At 36.6% G+C, this 19,991-nt stretch overlaps 1 protein-coding gene across 1 annotated transcript; it reads right to left on the bottom strand.

Annotated features, from left to right (window-relative positions):
- Positions 1 to 8,117: 8,117 nt before the first annotated feature.
- LOC110903839 (polyamine oxidase 1) lies at positions 8,118 to 13,738 on the bottom strand. Its single transcript, XM_022149631.2, has 10 exons — positions 13,580 to 13,738; positions 13,243 to 13,492; positions 12,783 to 12,881; positions 12,613 to 12,674; positions 12,069 to 12,223; positions 10,992 to 11,135; positions 9,551 to 9,700; positions 9,200 to 9,454; positions 9,040 to 9,121; positions 8,118 to 8,508 (listed from the first exon to the last, which is right to left on the bottom strand). The coding sequence occupies exons 1-10, from the start codon at positions 13,629 to 13,631 to the stop codon at positions 8,309 to 8,311; spliced, it is 1,449 nt and encodes a 482-aa protein (XP_022005323.1). The 5' UTR covers positions 13,632 to 13,738; the 3' UTR covers positions 8,118 to 8,308.
- Positions 13,739 to 19,991: the final 6,253 nt, after the last annotated feature.

Below are 19,991 nucleotides of genomic sequence, written 5' to 3'. Positions count from 1 at the left end.
CAAGCAATCCAAGTGTACTTCTAGGTGCTACAAGGCGTTCAACGAAGCTTGGCGTTCTCGGAAGCTCAAGGACCGCTCTCGTTTTCTTTTATACACCACTTTTACGCTTTGAAACTTCCCTAGCCTTGTGCTACTGGTAAGCACTTAAATCCTTGTATTTTACTTGTTATTTAAGTGATTAATGATGTTTAAAGATCGAAAACATAAGAACTCTAAAGAACATCATCAATGTTTTGAAGTTTAAACTAATAAGAAGAGATGTATGGTTAAATGATGTTGAAATCATGATAAATCTGAAATAAACAAACCATAATCTGCTGTAACAGACTTATGAGCTGATGTTAATCATATTAGAATGAATGGTAATCGTATGTGTGCGTTTTAGTAACATTTAGCCATGAAACAGCTTGCTGAATTGCCTTTTTAGCCGGCTTTAACTGGCTGTAACAGGGCCTTAATAAAACGAAAAATATATTTTCTGAAGTCTAAGTTTATGTACTATGAAATACGGTTCTAATGGCACTGGAATCATAATTTTTGGACTTCGTTTACTATTTTTAAAGCGTCGATTTGTAACAGCAGCTAAAGCTGCATTTTTACAGCAGTAAAAGAGAGTAATATTTTCAGCCATAACTTGAATTCTGTATGGAGTTAGATCATAAAATTTATACTGTAGATGGTCACTGTTGTCGTCGTGATCCTCCAACTGGAAGTTCGTAAATCGGACTCTCGGTGAATTTTTAATAAAATGTTCCGTGAACTGCAGTCAGAAAAAGATAGATCTGAATGCAGTCCGGAAAATGATTTTTATAAAATATTGGTGATGATTTGGACCACGATATTGTTACACAATAATATTTGGATCATATACGTCATTCTGTAAAAATTTGGGAATTTTCGGAATAAGATAACTATTTGAATAAAATAACCGAAAACAGCCAGTTTTGTGTTTGAAAACTGAATCGGGATAAGTAAGGTTTAGCATGTCTAAATATCGGGATGGTTATTTGAGAATGAGCTAAGATGATTTTACAAAAGAAAATGATACGCTTGTAAGCGTGGACACCTCCAGTTACAGAGGAAACTCTGGCGAAAATTTTCTAGAAATATAACACTTAGAAATATTTTGGTGACAAGTGTTATAAATATATTTTTAACTTGTTTTCTAAAATATAAGTTTCGCCATGATTTTTATTACAAAATAACCAAGTGTCGGAGGTCGATTTTTGTAAATGAAACCTGTTAAATATATGTTGAGAATATATATTCATAATAAAACGCTTGTGTGGTTACATGATTATTTTGTGAACTACATAAATATTATTTTTAGAGTAAAAATAATATTACTGGAACATATTGAATAATAACGACTCCAAAATAATACCAACGCCTTCATAATAAATATTTAAGTTACACCGGTATTATTATTACCACCCGAACTTCAAATGTAACTTACGTATTTTCGGAAAAATACTCTTAAATGCGTATTTTGATAAAAGTATTATTTTGGAAATTATGTGGAATAAAATATAATATTTTTGGGAAAAATATTTATATTTTGGAGATAGAATGTTTTAAACCAATGAATTAAAATATATTATTAAGTGAGACTTAACAATATATTCATGGAATTATATAAACGCGCATGTATTAAAACCCCCATCCTTGGGAAGGAATATAATTAACGCATAATTAAGAAGTGTACACACGAAATAGTTGTCTAACTATTTCCCAAAGACATTTAACCTTAGGCTAAGGCACGACCATCCGTCTAATAGAAGTTAGTACGTGTAGGTAGTTACGCAGCAGGTTGACTGGGAGATACTATTTCGAGATGCACTTCTGTGAGTTCATGTCCCCCTTTTCTCTTAACTGTTTTCAGTTTTTAAACTGCGGGGGTGAAATACATGTTACTATGATTACAAATACTTTTTACATGGTATGGTTAGCGTAAGGAGGGTTACTATTTAGATCATGTGAGTGAGTAGGCGGGAACTGGAGGCCATTAATCCTCATTATAGGACCGAGGGTCATTAGCGGTAGATCTATCTGGGTGTAGCGAGCCCAACCCCTGAGTCCGCCGAATGAACCAGGTGGTGACTTTGAGCCCGACGCAAAAATCTGCTAGGTTTGAGTCTTCCTACTGCACTTCACACATATCATTGGTTTTGCAACCCAATGATGATCTCTTTTTCCTTATTTGCTACATACCAGGGATTTTTATACAGACATTTTTACAACGGCTTATACATACCCACTTACACATGAACTCGCTCAACTTTATGTTGACTTTTCAAACTACATGTATTTCAGGAAACTAACGGATCTGGCACGGTATGCACATATTTTCAAGCTGCGTTTGAATAAAGAAGTCATCCAGGGTTTAGAAGGTGTAACCTCTTCCTGGACGGGTTACATATCCCTAAACCTAGTATTGTTTAAAGTCTTTTGATAAGTCTTTGTGAACTCAATTAAATCATGTTACGGTTTGTAACTTATTTTGTGATTGTTAAAAATGGGATTTTTCTAAACTTTATTAATGGATGAATATCTCATGTTTTTATCATATAGCATTGTTATGATTGTTGCTATGGTATTAAGAAGTCACACCAAATAAACCCATGCTTCCGCAAAGCTAGGGTGTGACATCGCTGCCCTAAATTCTTTACAAAATATCAAGCGACATCATCTTCATTAGGCGACACTGTTTCTCCGGCGGCCCTGCTTCTTCGGTTCAGCGGTTCAGCGACATCATCTTCATCAGGCGACACTGCTTCTTCGGTTCTTCCATACTCCAATAGGTAAGTTATGTAATTGTTAATTTGTTGAGTTATCAGCTGGCATGAAGTTTCAGAATTTATGTAATTGCCGATTATGAATTGTTAATTGCCGATTATGAATTAAGTTTCACTTTCAGAATTCAGACCTTGGCCGATTATGAATTAAGTTTTAGTTTCAGTTGGCAGATTATGAATTAAGTTTCAGTTGGACTCTATTAGATGAATGAATCTAACAGTTTGGTACAATTAAGTTTCAGTTGGCCGATTATAGGTTGATGTTTATTTTAACAGTTTGTTACACAGTCACAGTACTTGTTTTACAGTTTATAGGTTGGACTCTATTAAGATGAATCTGTACTGAACTATTGATTTTGAACTACTTTTACCTTTCTAAGTATTATATAGATATGGATGTGTGAATATATATATATATATATATATATATATACATATTTATAAAAATAATAAAATATACATATAAAATTTCCGATCCGATTAATCCCGAGTAATCCCGAGTAGTCGCTAGTCCCCACCTCACCGGCCGACAAGCGACTAGCGAGTTCTACAACCTTGCATATTAGAGAAGCTGGTGAAACTATGCCAAAGTTTCTCTTAGATTAGAGATGGGCATAATACCCGGTTCTAAACCCGAACCCGTAGAACCGGCCCGGAACCGGTTCCAGGTCCTACCCGATACATAGGAGAACCGGGTCCAGGTTCAAAAAACCCAGAGGTTCTTATCCGGTTCCACCTTTTCTCATAACAAATGGGTAGTACCCGGTTCCTAACCTGTACCCAGTTAATACCCGTACCCGGTTCCTCCAGTACCTGGTTTTTCCAGTGTACCCGCTATAATGTTACCATTAGAACCGATTCTATCAGTTGGAAATCGCATTAAATGCATTAAATGCCAAATATATCCGTTGGAACCGGTTTCTATCCAAAGGAACCGGTTACTAGCCGTTGTACCCGGTTGCTAGCCGTTAGAACCGATTCCTATAAATTGTTTTCAAATTTCATTTGTTTAACTCACCAATCCTCTTATTCTTCTTATATCATTTTCTTCTAGTTCTTGTAATACTTTTCTACAATGGCTTCAAAGAACTCTAAAACCACAAATTCCCCATCCGTCAATAATGTTCCTCAAGGTCAAACCGCTCCATATGTCATTGGAACATTATCACATAGTCGCAATGCGGAAGTATGGTTCAATTGGGACTTGATCGAAATGAGTGACGGTTCACAAAAGGCCCAATGTAAACATTGTGGCGCCTTGTTAAGCAAGGACTCTAACTCGACGTTAACAAAGCATGTTAAAAAGTATTGTAAAGCTTTAAAAGATTTGACACCCGGTCAAGTTCAACTCTCAAAAGATGGTACGATATTTCGCTATGAACAAAAGATAGCTCGTGATAGGATGGCGAAGTTGGTGATTTAAAAAGCGTTGTCGTTTGGACACTTCGACGACCCCGATCTTACTAAGCTTATTAGGGAAATGCTTCAACCTCGCTACAAACATGTAAGTCGTCGTACTTTAAAACGCCATTGTTTAAATTTATGGGAAAATGCAAGAAAAGATTTAATTGTTTTTTTTAACTTTAAAAACTAGTGTAAACTTAACTAGTGATGTGTGTTCGGCTCCATACGGTTTACCCGAATCATACATTTGTGTCGCCGCTCATTGGGTTGATCCCGATACATGGCAAATGATGAAGCGTACGATTGCATTTGAAGAGTTTCCTTCTCCTCATACAGGAGAAAATATTTATAAAATTATAAATGCCACAATAATGAAATATTGTTTAGAGGATAAATTTTTTTCAATATCATTTGATAATACTTCAAACAACTCAAATGCAATCAACAAATTAAAGTTGAAGTACAAACCAATTGTTGATGGTGTTTTTTTCCACACACGATGTGTTGCACATATTATTAACTTAGTTGTGCAAACCGGTTTAAAAGATAAATTTGTATCGGATTTTATTATAGCTTTTAGAGCAATGCTTCAAGATGTTTTCAAAAGTGGCAAGAACGTTACCAAGATTGCAAAAAGCTTTGTAAAGATGTTAACCAAAAATTAATTGGACCTAATTGGGATATTCCAACTCGGTGGAATTCAACTTGTCGTATGTTTGAAATGGCGTTAAAACAAATAGGAACTTTAAAAACATTTCATACAAATTTAAGTGACGACTACCAAGTCGACCCGTTTCCCGATACGGCTTGGTCTAATATTCAAACACTAAGTAATTTTTTAAAAGTTTTCAAAACCTTAACAACTTTGATTTCGGGTGTTTATTATCCCACAAATTCTAAAGTTTTATCCGAATTGTATTTGATAACAAATTTTAAAAAGTTTGAAAATAAAAGTGACATGTTGAGGAATATGATGAAACCTATGATTGAAAAATTTTTAAAAATATTTTTTAGGTTTACCGCCCGTTTTTCTTTGTGCCGCCGCTTTAAATCCAATTTTAAACGTATCGGGTGTTGAAGCTTTAATCGAAGAAATTTATGACAAGTTGGATATGCATGAGGAGGATCCAACATTGAAACCTAAAACGAAAAAATTATTCAACGAGAATTTGTCCAAGCTTTATGATCATTATTTTTAAAAAATGGGGAAAAACAACATAGCAACTTGTTTGCGTCTAGGTCGTCGACCTCTAACGATGAAACGATTGGAGACCCGATCATAACCATGTTGAATGTCGTTAGAGATGAAACGGCCAAGCAACAAAAGGGTAACGAACCAACAAGTAAACTCGGTCGGTATAAAATATATGAATATTCGCGTACTATGACCACCGAGGAATATACCAACTTTGATATTTTGGCATGGTGGAAATCAAAAGAATCGGAATTTCCGATTCTAGCCACCATGGCTCGTGATATACTAACGGTCCAAGCTTCCATGGTAGCTTCGGAAAGTGTTTTTTCTCTTAGTGGTAGGGTATTATCCATTCGAAGAACAAGACTAACACCGGAATCGCTAGAGATGGCAATTTGCTTAAAGGATCATTTGGATGTCGTTGACCGTGTTCATAGATTGCATAAGGACACATTCCAACCAACATTCATTGTCTTATCAAAGTTATAGCTTCTTCATATTATGTTTATTTAACGTGGTTTACAAGTCTTTGTTCTTTTTATGTCGGTCTTGATGTTTATACCTTCTCGTCTATTGCTAGTTTAATATCGTTTGATGTTTATACCTTCTCGTCTATTGCTAGTTTAATATTGTTTAAGTTTTTTTTTTCACAAAATTTTATGTATTCATTATATATATGTAACATAAGGTTAGGTTATTCTACAAAAGCTCATAAAAATAAGAAGTGTAAGAAGACATTATAGAGTGACAAGTGTCTAAAAACCAACAATCTAAACCCATTACACCACCACCCAAAACCTAAACACCCACACCCACCCCCACCCAAAAACCTAACCCCTCCCACCCCCCTAAAAACCTTAAAAAAAAACCTAATTCGGGGTGGGGGTGGGTGTTTAGGTTTTTATAGGGTTTTTTTTTTTGGTGGGTGGGGGATTTAAGTTTTTGGATGGTGGTGAGTGTTTAGGGTTTTTTTTTTTTGTGTAGTAGGTTTATTTTTAGTAGCCTTTGTACACTTTTTATTTTTAGAAGTCTTTGTATTTAATCTTAAACCATGTAACATATAGTTGGAGAGCCAATATGAAAATGTAGTTTCAATGTATGAGTATTAGATTAACTTATAATGGATTAAAGAAATATATACGAACCATGATATTTTGTAACTTATACTTAATTTATCCCTAGCATGTCTATAAAGGTATAACATGTCCCGAAAGTACTTTTTGATTTTTTTTCTCTTGATTAAAATGACTACTTAACTAATCTTTAAGAAAGATTTTCAGAGGTAAAAGTATACATTTGGTGGAAAAAAAATTAGCATACAAATCTAAGGTGATGTTTGATATGCAGGAATGAAAGGTGGAATGGAGTGAACTTTTGCGAGCGAATGAAAAAAAGTGTGTTTGGTTTGTTAACGTAATGGAATCACCCATTACATAAGTCATTTATTCCCTCAAATTCATTCCATCTACTCCTCCTGTTTTTTTTTTCCATTTCATTCCCTCTCTCAGCCTACGTCACAAACACCGCCTATCACCTCCACGGCTCCACCATCTACTAGCACCACCACCACCACCTGCCGTCGTCACCACCCGCCACCAACCTCCGCCGCCACCGCCGCCTGCCGCCACCGCCATCGACTACCATCGCTGCCACCCGCCATTGCAAACAACCGCCACCCCAATCACTATCGCCACCCTCCGCCGACAACCACCACCATCCTCCGCTGCCACCACCGGCTACCGTCGACCACCACCACCCATCAACGTCGCCGCCACCACCACCGACCACCATCGCCGCCACCCGCCACCACCGACCACCACCAACCACCGCCACCCCGACCAGTACCGCCACCCTCCGCCGGCCACCACCACCATCCTCCGCGGCCACCTCCCGCTAATGTCGACACCACCACCCACCGTCGCCGTCGCCACCACCATTGAGCACCATCGCCGCCACCCGCAACCACCGACAATCGTCACCCCGACCACTACCGCCACCCTCAGCCGACCACCACCACCATCCTCTGCGCCCACCACCCGCTACCGTCAACCACCACCATCCACCGTCGTCGTCGCCACCATCGCCGCCACCTGCCACTGTAGACCACCGCCAACCACGACCATTGACGCCGCCACCGCTAACAACCGTCACCCACTGACCACCGCCACCCACCACTGCTACCACCAACCACCGCCACTAGCCGCCACCAATCACCGCCACCACCCATCACCGATTTAATTCATTCCTCTTTTCTTACCTACCAAACAACACAACACAATGTAATGATTTATTCCTTTCCTGTATGGTAACCAAACAAGACTATGGAATGTAATGATCCATTTCATTCCTTTGTCCATTCCATTACCTCGTACATTCCATTCCCTCATTTATTCCATTATACAAACAAGTATCCACCAGTTATTTATGAAGTTATAACTTATTAAATTAAGTCAAATGTAATTTTATAAACAAAAACAATGCATGTTTAAACCGAGCTTAAGATTACTTAATAGAGAATATTATTATAAACTTTTAAACGCATTTCTTATACGTCAAACAAAGTTTAAAAGTATTGATTTTATCAAGAGAAACATGTAAGCAGCATTCTCCTTAAATTTATTTTATTTTATTATTTTGAAAAGTTCATTCTAGCTTATTGTCAAATATCTTTTTTAAAGTAATAGAGAACTACGCAAATCAACGTCCATTGTCACCTTAAAATATATTTATAAACACATGTCCATAAACTAGCATATAAATATCCCGATACAAAAAAAATTAAAAAATTGCTCGTTATACTCTATAAAAAAACAAGATACCAACCCACAGTGGTCTAACAAAATAAAATTGAACACTTTTATCATGTTAAGTTTAATAATATGCAAAAGTTTTTTGGTTTGGTTTTTCGTGGTAGTCATAGGGTGACTTCGGTTAGCCCCCTATTGCAATCATCATGGAAATGCCGTCTATGCATATCACATTTTTGGAGACTACCCACTACTTCTGTTTTCGGTAATGGTATCGCGAGCAACGGCTGTAGAATAGTTTTGTTTTTGGTTTCGCGATCTTTCTCGGCTTTCATCTTTTCCAACAAAGATTCTCCGGTGTCTAGGCCTGTTCATGACAATATTGTATGTTTTTAAAGACTCGTATTTGAAGCAACAGCGCACGCAATAAGATGAAGTAACTAAAACATGCATAAGAAAATTATGTCCGTTTTAAGTTGGACCTTTGTAGAACACTTGTTTTATTATGGTGACAATTTTGGAAAATAATTAGGTTTGGGGTTGTCGTATATAGCACGTTTAATAAACATACCGTGTTAGGATTAACCTTTTCAATTAAATAGGTAAAACCGCTAACCCATTTTTACAACCAACCAACCCGATAAACACGTTTCCAACTTGATTAATACCAGCCAAACCATTTGACCTGTTTAGATAAATGGGTTACACAGGTTGCGTCCGGGTTACATGAATTTAACTGTCTGATTTAGGGTTGATGTTTTTTTTACACAATGAATATACGGGTTGTGTACGGGCTGGTCGATGCGTATAGTTATTATTTGGTTACTTAAAATACTAGTGTGTCAATTTTTGATAAGCTCCATATCACAAACACTTAAAAAAATTGTTTGCAACTCACCTGCCAAGTACCCACCATGGACATAACCATTAAACTTTTCACTTGTATGCTCTCCGGTGAAAAATATCCGTCCTACGGGAGCCTATCACCAATAAAACATGTATTTAGAAACAAACTTAAGATTTGGGAACATAAGATGAGTATAGGGCATGATGAACACCTTCATGTTTTCAACCATTTGAGAATCAGCATAGATCGGGTAGTTACTATAACTACCACGCTGGTATGGATTGTTATACCAGCGTGGCACAAGTATGTCTAGGGCTTCTGGAATGTCGGGCCCAAAAATGTCCCTAAGCACTCCCATTGCTTCTTTCATGGTTTCTTGGTCCGATTGAGATTCAACGCGCTTAGATTCTTCATTTGTCAATGTCACAACAAGCATATTGGACCCCGGATATGCGTTCTCCATGTGCTGACAAGATGAATTTGTTAGAAACCATGTTTTGATCGATTTGTTCGACGAGTTATTTGGTACAAGGAGATGAGTTTATCATGGAATGGAACCAACCTGCCAAAATGTGTAGTAGCCTCTTTGTTCATGGGCATAAATGAAGAACTCTTTTCCAGGGCCACAAGGCCAAAACTTATATGGAAACTTGAGGAAGATTTTTGTGTACACCATAATATCACATTTCTCAATGGCTTCAATTTTCCACCTCTGTTTACATAGATATGACTTTTGTTAGTTTTTTTGAACGGCAAGGAACGACGTGTCAACCACCGTGACACGCCAGCCCCTTGGCTCTCCTAGATGCGCGGAAACCCGACCTCCACCCGCCCGAAGGCACGACAGTGGAATAATCGGTAAAACCTCGTCTCCCATCCAAGACGAACCGGCGCCACCCGTATTCGCCCTTCACCTGGATGCCGCATAAAATAATAGGGAGAGTGGGAGTCAAACCTAAGTCACAATGAACACCAAGTCTTTTCCCAACCACTCCACCACTACCTCATTGGTTGTTAATAGTTAATTAACTAAGAAATGACCCAATATATATGTTTAAAATGCTGGTATATTCCAACTCCATTTCCAATTAAATTTATATTAAGGTGTTGTAAAAAAAGACAAAATGTATACTTAAATTTATAAAAAAAAATGTTTTAGAAAAAACAAAGTACTTGAAAAAGAAAAAAAGAACTTCCCATCGGGTGTGAGCTGGGAGTATACACTTTTAAAATAATAAAAGAAGTTGCGTTAGTTGTAAAATTATTTTAAAAATTATCTTAGTTTTATAAAGCCTTCTAGACATGTCACATAAAGCAAACACTATGGTTTCATGACAAAAAGAGAGAATAATCTTTTTTTCTAAGCTATTACTTAAATAATGCTTTAAACAACTTTTAAATATATAAGTAGTTTACACGAATAATAAAGTGAATCAAAAGACACTAAGTTAATTAATTTATCATAGATGACACGGTTTAGCTATAACAATCAACATTTGCTCGCTTTTTGTCTTAAAATTCAAAGATGGCTTAGTTGATAACATGTTAGCTCCAAATGGTGTGCTTTTGAACTTAAAAAAACAAAAATAAATAATTATCGTGTTTAACCGGTGACACTGATTGTAACTCGTAAAACCTAAAAAGATTTTTTTTTGGATCATGTGTTTAAAAAAAAATAGTTTAGTAAATAAATCAACCATCAATGAACCTATAAGAAAAAACAGCATGGCGGAACCAAAAACTGGTCAGGCGGGTCCGTTGACCCCTTGGCCACGGAATGGGTTTGAGTTTGAAAATGACTTATTAGGTTTTTGAAAAAACTAGGTAGTAAGTCATTTCAAAAGTCAAAATTTAAAGCTTTTTTAAATGACTTATTGACTCCAATAAGTTAATAAATTATTTCTAAACTCTTATTATGTGTAAAATATGAGATTCTTTTTAAATAAAAAATATGATTTAAATGTCGTTAGCTGTAGCTATTAGAGAATAGAATTATTACGTACCGGTAAGCGAGGGTTGAAAGAGATGAGTTGGCTTTGAAGGACACCAATACTAACCGACAATATAACGTAGTTGGCTTCGTAAACGCAACCACCCTCGGTTGTCACCGTAACTCCGTCAGTCGACTGATTTATCCCTCTAACAACCTGCAAGATCCCATCAAAATCAAAACATGCATGCACGTAGTCAAAAAGTCAACACGACAGAATGTAGATTCTAAATCAAGTCAAACAATCTTCTAGGAAAATGTGTCATTGTTTTCTTCTTATTTTCATGACCATTATTCCTTGTTTTCAGCAATTATTATCACATAGAGCACTGGGAAATGCTTTTTTTTTCAACAACTGTTTTATATTTTATTTTATTATAATATAAAGTTGATCTTAATTATATAATTATTCTTTTTAATATCCCCTCTAAAATCTTTGTGCCCTTAAAAAGATCTAAAATTTTTGTTCAACCGTAAATCGGATCATCAAAATCTTTTGAAAACCAGACTCGTTATTAAGTTAATTGTTATATTGATTCATTCTTTTGGATCGATCTTAATTATCAGATTCCATGATTAGTTAAGATTTTAAAAATAAAAAGAAAATTATTACTAAAATACATAACTACTTTATATTATAGTTAATATAATATATATACACACACATTTGAGTTACCCTATAGTGTGGTGTTCGTGTGATGCGTCGGAGAATACTGGACACAACACTTATGTTGGTGATTTTAAAGGTGTGTACATGGGGTTTGATTCGGTTTTGAGTCATAACCATAATCAAAATCAAAATTTTCGGCTAGGTTTAGTTTTGAACTGGCCTATGAATTAAGAAAAAGTTAAAACTATATACATCAAAAGGCCCGTTGGCGCAACTAGATCATGGCAAAATTACCTTTTTGCCCCCAATAAATTTATTTATAAAGTACTATAGAATGTATAGATATAGATAAGTAATGTAAGCAATCAAGTAGGTATACTATCTAAGTATAAAATGTCAAACTTTTCTTTAAATTTTGTCACCCTTCTCGAAGTGAGGCAAAAAAACATCAAGAAAACTCGTTACAACCAAAATACTAACCGTGTTTAGTTTGAGACGATCATCTAAAATTTTTCCATCGGACATCAACAAGAAATCCTCCGTCACTTTGTACAGTAAATACTCGTAACCTCGTTCATCCGCCACCAAAAACTCACTCTCTCCAAAATCAACATAAGTTGATATCGGCTCCACCTCTGATGATAAAGGTTTAATCAGTCATTTACACATCCATTTGATAAAAAAACACAAAAAAGAAATAACAAGTAACACTATGTGTTGCAAAAGATTTGGAGTGCACCACGTCGACAGTTGGGGGCGCGAGCACCACATAACATGAGCGCCAAAAGGGGGCATGACGGGGGCAAAAGTTGTGTGACTTTTTACTTTTTTAATATAACATATAACACAATTATTTAAATTCACCTTAACCCATCTTTACATTTTACATTTCACATACCGTTCCACAATATATGTTCTCAGTGTAAAATGTAAAACACTTCACCGTACACGTGAAGCCTACATGACACTTTTTTTACCACATTTCAGTACATTTTAGTATAAGTTAAGGCAGTTAGAAAAGTACCAGCCATTTCGAAATCATGTAGAATAAAATCAATTGCTTTCTCAATAGGCGTTTCTGGTGTTCTGCAAAAAAAAAAAAAAAAAAAAAAAAAAAAAAAAAAAAAAAAAGATGAATGAGTACTTGTGTTTATGTCATTATGTGTGTGAAATCTAAAGATTAGACATGCTTACGTGGCATTATGGGGTTCGTCCTCACGTAACTTTCGAATCGCTGAGTCAACTCCTTTCTTATACGCGTCAGAGGCTACCCCACTCGGATATATGTTACCACTGCATCCATCCATCCGTACACATATTAACAAATTTTAACCATAAAATTTGATTCATAAACGGATTACATTCATCATAGCCATCACAATTTCTATCGGTTCAGATCATCAAATCGATACAAAACAAATGGATCCAACCGAATCGTTAAAGAAACTGAGAATCATTAAAGAAATTGATCGAATCGATTCAACGCATCAAATTGGTCAAAAAAAGTTGATCGAATCGATTGACATTTTCATCAACCGAATCACAACAAACAAATAGATTATGATCCGATCGTCCAATCAAATCATAAACAATACTGATGAATCAGATGGTTTAAAAAACAATTTAAAAACGAAGAAACGTGATATTGTACTACCTCCGATCGTAAATATTGAAGCGAGCATTGCTATAATCCGAATAACAGGTACGCAAACCGGATTCAACAGCCAGATTCCAAACCGGATTCGGTTTCTCACCTCCAACACCTGCTATCCAACCAGCACCCAGCTCCACCACAACGCCTCCAAAGCTGTGTTTCTTCATCCGTCCGCCGATGCACTCGGACGCTTCTAGGATCAAAATGTCCTCCACTCCGTTCTTCGCTAACACCCGAGCTGCGGCTATGCCTGTATATACAGACATATTTTTTTAAAAAAATTTATAAAATAATAAATATTAATTAGAAACACATGCGAATGTGTTTATTCTCTCACCGGAGATTCCTGCTCCGATGATGATAACGGAACAGCGGTTACGTGATTCCATTGAGTTTTGATTCAGACTTGAGAGAGAAGAAACAGAAGTTGTTATGAGTTCGAGTTTGGGAATTTGTTTTGGAAGATTGAGAATTATATAATGTTATTTCTTGACTTTATGGCAGCGTTTTGGAGTCAATTTATAAGAAAATTTAACGGTCTTGATGCAATGATAACTTCTTGCGTGTGGAGATTACCCTTTTCAATTAATTTATTATAAGTTTGAAAAAAAGTTTGGATGTATTTGTTTGAAATCGACTAGGTTGTAAATTTATTGGTTTGATTTAGACTGTACGGTACGGTGTGGTTGTGGAAATATGAGGTGGAAGCCAAATCACACCAAACTAACCATCTCGTGTTTGGTGTTTGGTACGGAGTTATGTAGAGGGCGAGTGCATTTTCACTGGTGTGGAGGGCAAAGTTGGAGACGACATGACCGCGTGTTTTTGGTTGATTCAAACACTAGTACATATATATTCACCTCTTTCAACCCTATTTTTTTTAAAAGACACAACAAATCTATCCATTTCTCCTTACTCAATTATATATATTCACTACCATTTTTAACATAATTTAAAAAAATGGACACACAATTTGCAAATACTTTGAAGATGAGAGTCAACTAAATACTATAGAAATAACAGATAAAGAGAAAGAAGCTAACTTAAATGAAATTTGTGACAATGTAACACATCACGACTTTCGAGCAGATTTGGTTAAACACATTTGAAGCGTGCCACGAAACGACCCTGACGAAGACGTTGATTAAAGGTTTATGTAATTTTATTTTTTTATGTTTAAGCAATTTTAATTATAAGTCTGTCTAATTTTATTTGGACTTTATGTAATTTTAATTTTATGTTATTTATCCAATTAATATTGGCGCATTTTATTTAAATTTAATAGTTTTATATAATTTTTAAATATAAAATAATGATAAAAATGTGTGTCACGTGTCGAATAACGATACTCTTTCACGTCACGTCACGTCACGTCCCGTCCCTCTCCTCTCTTTTTTGCACATGACGCGTGCTGCCGTGACTGCCACATGTCACATAATATCCCTTTTTCATGCCCCTTCACTCCGAATAATCTTAGTTTGGTTAGATTTATAAACAATTTAAGTTCAACTCTGACCCTAGCTCGGTTCAGTCGATTTGTTCCTAGTTTTTTTATTGTTTCATTGATGACCATGATGACAAAGTTTCGACTTATTAGCTAATTTGTTGAACCTGGCCGATGTACATATAATGCTTTATGGTGGATTTTATTTTAATCTTAATTTAATTAAGTTATCAATTTGTAATTTGTTTAAATCTTGAAATATTGATCTATTAAATGTTTGGAAAATTGGTATTTAATAAACCAACCTTTAACCAGTTGGTAAATAATAATCCAACCTACAGAATTGGTATATAATAATCATACCTATCAACATGTTGGTACTCAATGAATTTCCGTTAATTTTTTTTAACTGAAGTTAGTTTTTAAGTTTTATTTATTACACAAACAGTCCCTGTAGTTGTAATTTACTAGTTTTAACTATTTTATAAGCCTTAAATCAAGGAAAAGGAGGATTTTCGAGTGGTTTTTTTGTTTCATAAAATAGTTAAAACTAGTAAATTACAACTACAGGGACTGTTTGTGTAATAAATAAAATATAAAAACTAACTTCAGTTAAAAAAAATTAACGTAAGTTCATTGAGTACCAACATGTTGATAGGTGGGATTATTATTTACCAATTTTGAAGGTTGGATTATTATTTACCAACTGGTTAAAGGTTGGTTTATTAAATACCAATTTTCCTAAATATTTTAGTTATTTTATGATCTTGAAATACTGATCGTGCTTATTTCGTATATAGATTTGTATGTTATTAAAAGTTTTAACTATTTTATGATATTGTAGAATGTTTTCTTACAAATAGTCAATTGGTGGAACCGTGACTGCAGGTAAATATCATCTTGAGAAGCTTGCTCGAACTCGGCTCGATTGTAAACGAGTCAGCTCAATGTAGCTTGGTTTGTAACTAATCCGAGTTCAAGCTTGATTTTGGTTTGCAGTGGTTCGATTCATGAGAGACAGTGTTATTCTTTATTATTATTACTAGGTTAGAACCCCGTGTATTACACGGGTTGAATAAATGTAATTTTATATATTGAATAATAAAAAGTTATATCTTTATGAAACTCGCATATGTGTCCCCCATATGATTTACTTATGGGCTTGGGTTACGGTATGTTAATACCGCTTGATTGAGCATTATATTTTCCATCGCTTAGGTGGTTAATTAAATAATATGATCGGCTCATTTAAACAGTTTTGTTTCTTAAAAGCCTTTGGGGGGTTTAATGACCGTTGTCCCGGATATCCTTGGCATCATTTTACGAAATGGCCACGACCATCGACATCCCGGTGTAGGTGTACACCCGGTATATATTGTCGACATTAAATTAAAAGACATAGCCGTTGGTTTTTATACTACGGTTTTACGCAATGTGGTGTGTCTATAAATCTTTAACCCGGCACGACCCGGGCTACTGAACGCATAAACGAACATGTAAAACGTTCACAAGATTATTATGATTTTCCCAAGTTATAAAAGAGTTTGTGCCTTGTGCATTCAAATCAATTTTAATAAACATTTTCAAATGTGTCAGTTGAACGTATTTACCAGTGTAAACTGACGTATTTTCCCCAAAAAGATTAAGTGCAGGTACTATACGAAATGGGCTGGTATTGGCTTCCTATACATCGTAAATAGTCTCGCAAACTCGATGCTGTGTCTGAATGAACAATATTTTATTATTTGATCCGCTGTGGATATATTCGACTTCTGTAATACATTTGATATTACAACCAGAGGTTGAAGTTTATATATTTATCTTTAAGCTTCCGCTGTGCATTTATATAATTGTGTGGTTTGACTATATTGTTGCCAACATCGTCACGGTAATCCCCCACCGGGCCCACCGGTGAAACACGTGGAAATCGGGGTGTGACAGGTTGGTATCAGAGCCAACGTTGAGCGAATTAAACACTATCCTATTGTGTTTAATCTCAATGACACAATTGCACATACTTGAGTCTAGACAAGAACTTAGGACAAATTCGAATTGTTATTCCAATTTTGTCTTATTCTTTTATTATTGGTATTTAAAGTTTTATAAAGCAGGAAAAATGCCACCTGTTATATTTCGAGGAAGAGGAAGGGGAAGAAGAGGCAGAGGAGATATCGTGACACATCACGATCACGAAGCTGGACCGTCAGGTACAAAACCTCCTTCAATGACAAGGAGCGAAGAACCACAACGACGAAGAGATCTTTACGAACCTGCGAGGCATTCCACCTCGCACAGCTCGACACCATCATACCGGCACTCCTTTGGGCCAAACTCAGAGAATGATCCCAACAACCCACAACCTTCCTTCATACCTCTACAACGTTCGGTATCGCACCGAAACTACGACGACCCTACTCCATACTTCATAGGTCAGTTTAATCCAGCTGACTACATACAGGAACCTTCAGGCTTTGTTCCATTAGGGCCACAAGATCTGTAACACCCCGTGTTTTCCAAAAGTCAAGTCAAAGTCAAGTGTTGACTGTTATTGGAATTAAAGATTAATAAAGATTAATTTCATTTTAGTTTCATTTTGATTTTCGTATTATTTGGAGTAAGTGTTGTATAATCAAACTAATCGACCGATAATCGACTGTGAATCAACGATCGACTGTGAATGAAAGGAAGTAACAATGCAATAAAGCTAGTCAATCAATAATCAAGCTAATCGAATCAATCATCAAACTCAAGTGTGGGGATTTTTAATGCTTTTATACGTGTGTGTGTGCCTTATGTGTTACTTGTGCATGTTTACTTTTATGTTAAGTATGTGGTGAATCAATCAAATCAATCAAGAATCGAAGGTGAATCAAACTCAATCGAAATCGAATCCAAACCGTGGTGTAAGGATGCTTGTATGTTAGATGTAGTAGTTGGAACTAAAAGTAATTTGATTAGGAATTCTATCATCCTCAAATCATCGTTCATTGAACTCGAAATATCCCAAGTCGTCGCGAAACACTCAAAACTAGGCAAGCCGTTCGAACAGGGCAACCTGATCGAACAGGCTAGCCGATCGAACAGGGCAACCTGATCGAACAGGCTAGCCGATCGAACAGGCTGTTCGTTCGGACAGCTGCTCGATCAGGGATGCTGTTCGATCAGCTGACCCTTTCCTCTTTTGGAAGCCTATAAATAGGGCTGTCCTTGTCAAGCTTTCCACTTTTGGAAAAGCTCTGACCGACCAGCCTCTTCTTCTCACTAAATCTCAGATTTCTCTCAAACCGGTAAGTATTTCACTCTAATCTTTGTACGTTTTTGTTCATTAATCGATTCTCCATCTTTCTATCTTTCAAAATCTGAATTTCATCCATGAAATCACCAAGATCTAGGTGTTCTTGAGTGATGTCATCATGGTGTTCTTGGTGTTCATCAAGAACTTCATGTTCTTGACTTCATTCAACCATGAATAAGCTAGATCTAACCGATTTCCACATAAATAACCTAAAATCTTCCAAAGATCTTAACATTTCACGGTGGAAAAGGATTGGAAGATGGGTTTTCATCTATCTTTCAACTCTTTTACACTCAAAAAAAGGTGAAAACGAGACTTGAACCGATTCACAAATCAATCTAAACAAACACATGGTTCAAGATTCGGGTTCTACCTAGAGATATACCGATTCCGGGTTAAACGTTAAACTTGGGTTCCAAACCGTCTCTGACCGAGTTTGGGTGATTCCTGCTCGAGTCAGTAGGCTAAGAGGGGATTTCAGTTTTGTGGTTCAACTCGTAGTCAAAATATCTCTAAAACACCAACAATTAACGGGAATAACCAAGTGTTAAGTGAAAGGTTAACCGAATCGAGAAGCTGGCCGAACGGCTAGGCTGTTCGATCGAACAGCCCAACCGAACGACTATGCCAGCCGATCGGCTAGGCTAACCGATCGACTAGCACTTAGTCCCACAAAACTCACAAAGTGTAGTATTGACGAGATACTGTTCGATCGACTACGCCACTCGATTGTAATCATTACTGCTCGAATCATGAGATACTATACTTCAAACACTTAGACTTTTCGAAACATTGGAATGTCACCCGATCGAACATGCCAACCGATCAAGTGACATATTTGAAAACAATGAAGTGCTAGCCGATCGGTTGGGCTAACCGATCGAACAGCTGTTCGAGCGGCCAACTTGAAAGGTAGTACAAACCATCATACACAAACACATCCTTCACATCAAAGGAAGAAACAATTCACTTGAAGGAACCAGCCGATCGAGCCAGCCAGCCGATCGAATGGGTGTTCGAACGGACTTCCAAACCAATCGAACAGCCCACTCGATCGAACTGCTGTCCGATCGAATGGCCTACTCGATCCAAGTACATTGTTTACTTTTCCGCGTTACTCATCGTTGTGTTATCGAACTATTCAGGCTAACCTATTCTCAGTGCTCCCTTCAATCCACATCAACCACTGTGAGTATACTCGATCCCTTTTTGCTTTCAGCACTTTTGGGTGTTACATACGTAAACTATCAAAATCACAATCAACACAAACTATTTGAACGCTAACCTATTTGCATGTGCTACTTGACTAAATGAATGCTGTTTATTATGTTTACACGTGGAGTGCTATCTACCTGCTTTAGCAACATAGTACTATAGTTTGGACTCAGCACCCGTTCACACGGGGGTTGCTAAGGACAATTACTTGCATGGATTACGGTGGTAATCATGTATTGCGAACTGTCTCGGACAGTCAACCCGCAGTCGTTGGTATCGATGGTCCCATGTCGATAATTTACATGCATCGTTTTCCCTTGTGTACGTGCTTGGTTATGCGTAATCTATTCGAACTCTATATGCTATATCAAACTTGTGTACTCACCTTTACATTATATGTATTGACTTTTATTTTAACGTATGTGACAGGTGTTTAAGCTACTAGCTTGCTAGGGAAGCGAAGCAATAATAAGCTTCTAGGAGTCTGTGACCTTAGGACAGTGTCCATGTACCTGCTCCAGGGCCATAATTATCTGTAGATCTTGTACTGGCACCTGTAGTCAGTAAGATTTACGGATAGCCGTCTAGAAGTCTTAAAACAATATTTAAATTCAGTCTGTAATAATTAAGAATTTGAGTTGTCGGAACAGTTCCCATATTGTTTAGTTGATTTCTATGATAACTTGTTATTATTTGGGACACGGTATGGGACGTGTTATATAACTGAATTGTATGATAGTTGTTGTGGAAACTTCTGAACAATCTGTTTCGCTCAGTGCCGCGCCCCGATGATTC

Source organism: Helianthus annuus, chromosome 11 (assembly GCF_002127325.2).
Source record: "Helianthus annuus cultivar XRQ/B chromosome 11, HanXRQr2.0-SUNRISE, whole genome shotgun sequence".
Classification (NCBI taxonomy): domain Eukaryota; kingdom Viridiplantae; phylum Streptophyta; class Magnoliopsida; order Asterales; family Asteraceae; genus Helianthus; species Helianthus annuus.
This window is presented reverse-complemented; position numbering and strand designations above follow the sequence as displayed.

What these genes read in the sequence shown, in the direction of transcription:
- LOC110903839 (XM_022149631.2), bottom strand. Translation starts at nt 13,631, where the DNA reads ATGGAATCACGTAACCGCTGTTCCGTTATCATCATCGGAGCAGGAATC. An exon ending in ACATGATTTCGAAATGGCTG is followed by an intron (nt 12,224 to 12,612) that starts GTACTTTTCTAA and finishes CTTTATCATCAG; the next exon opens with AGGTGGAGCCGATATCAACT. An exon ending in CCATGGTGGGTACTTGGCAG is followed by an intron (nt 8,509 to 9,039) that starts GTGAGTTGCAAA and finishes TGTCATGAACAG; the next exon opens with GCCTAGACACCGGAGAATCT.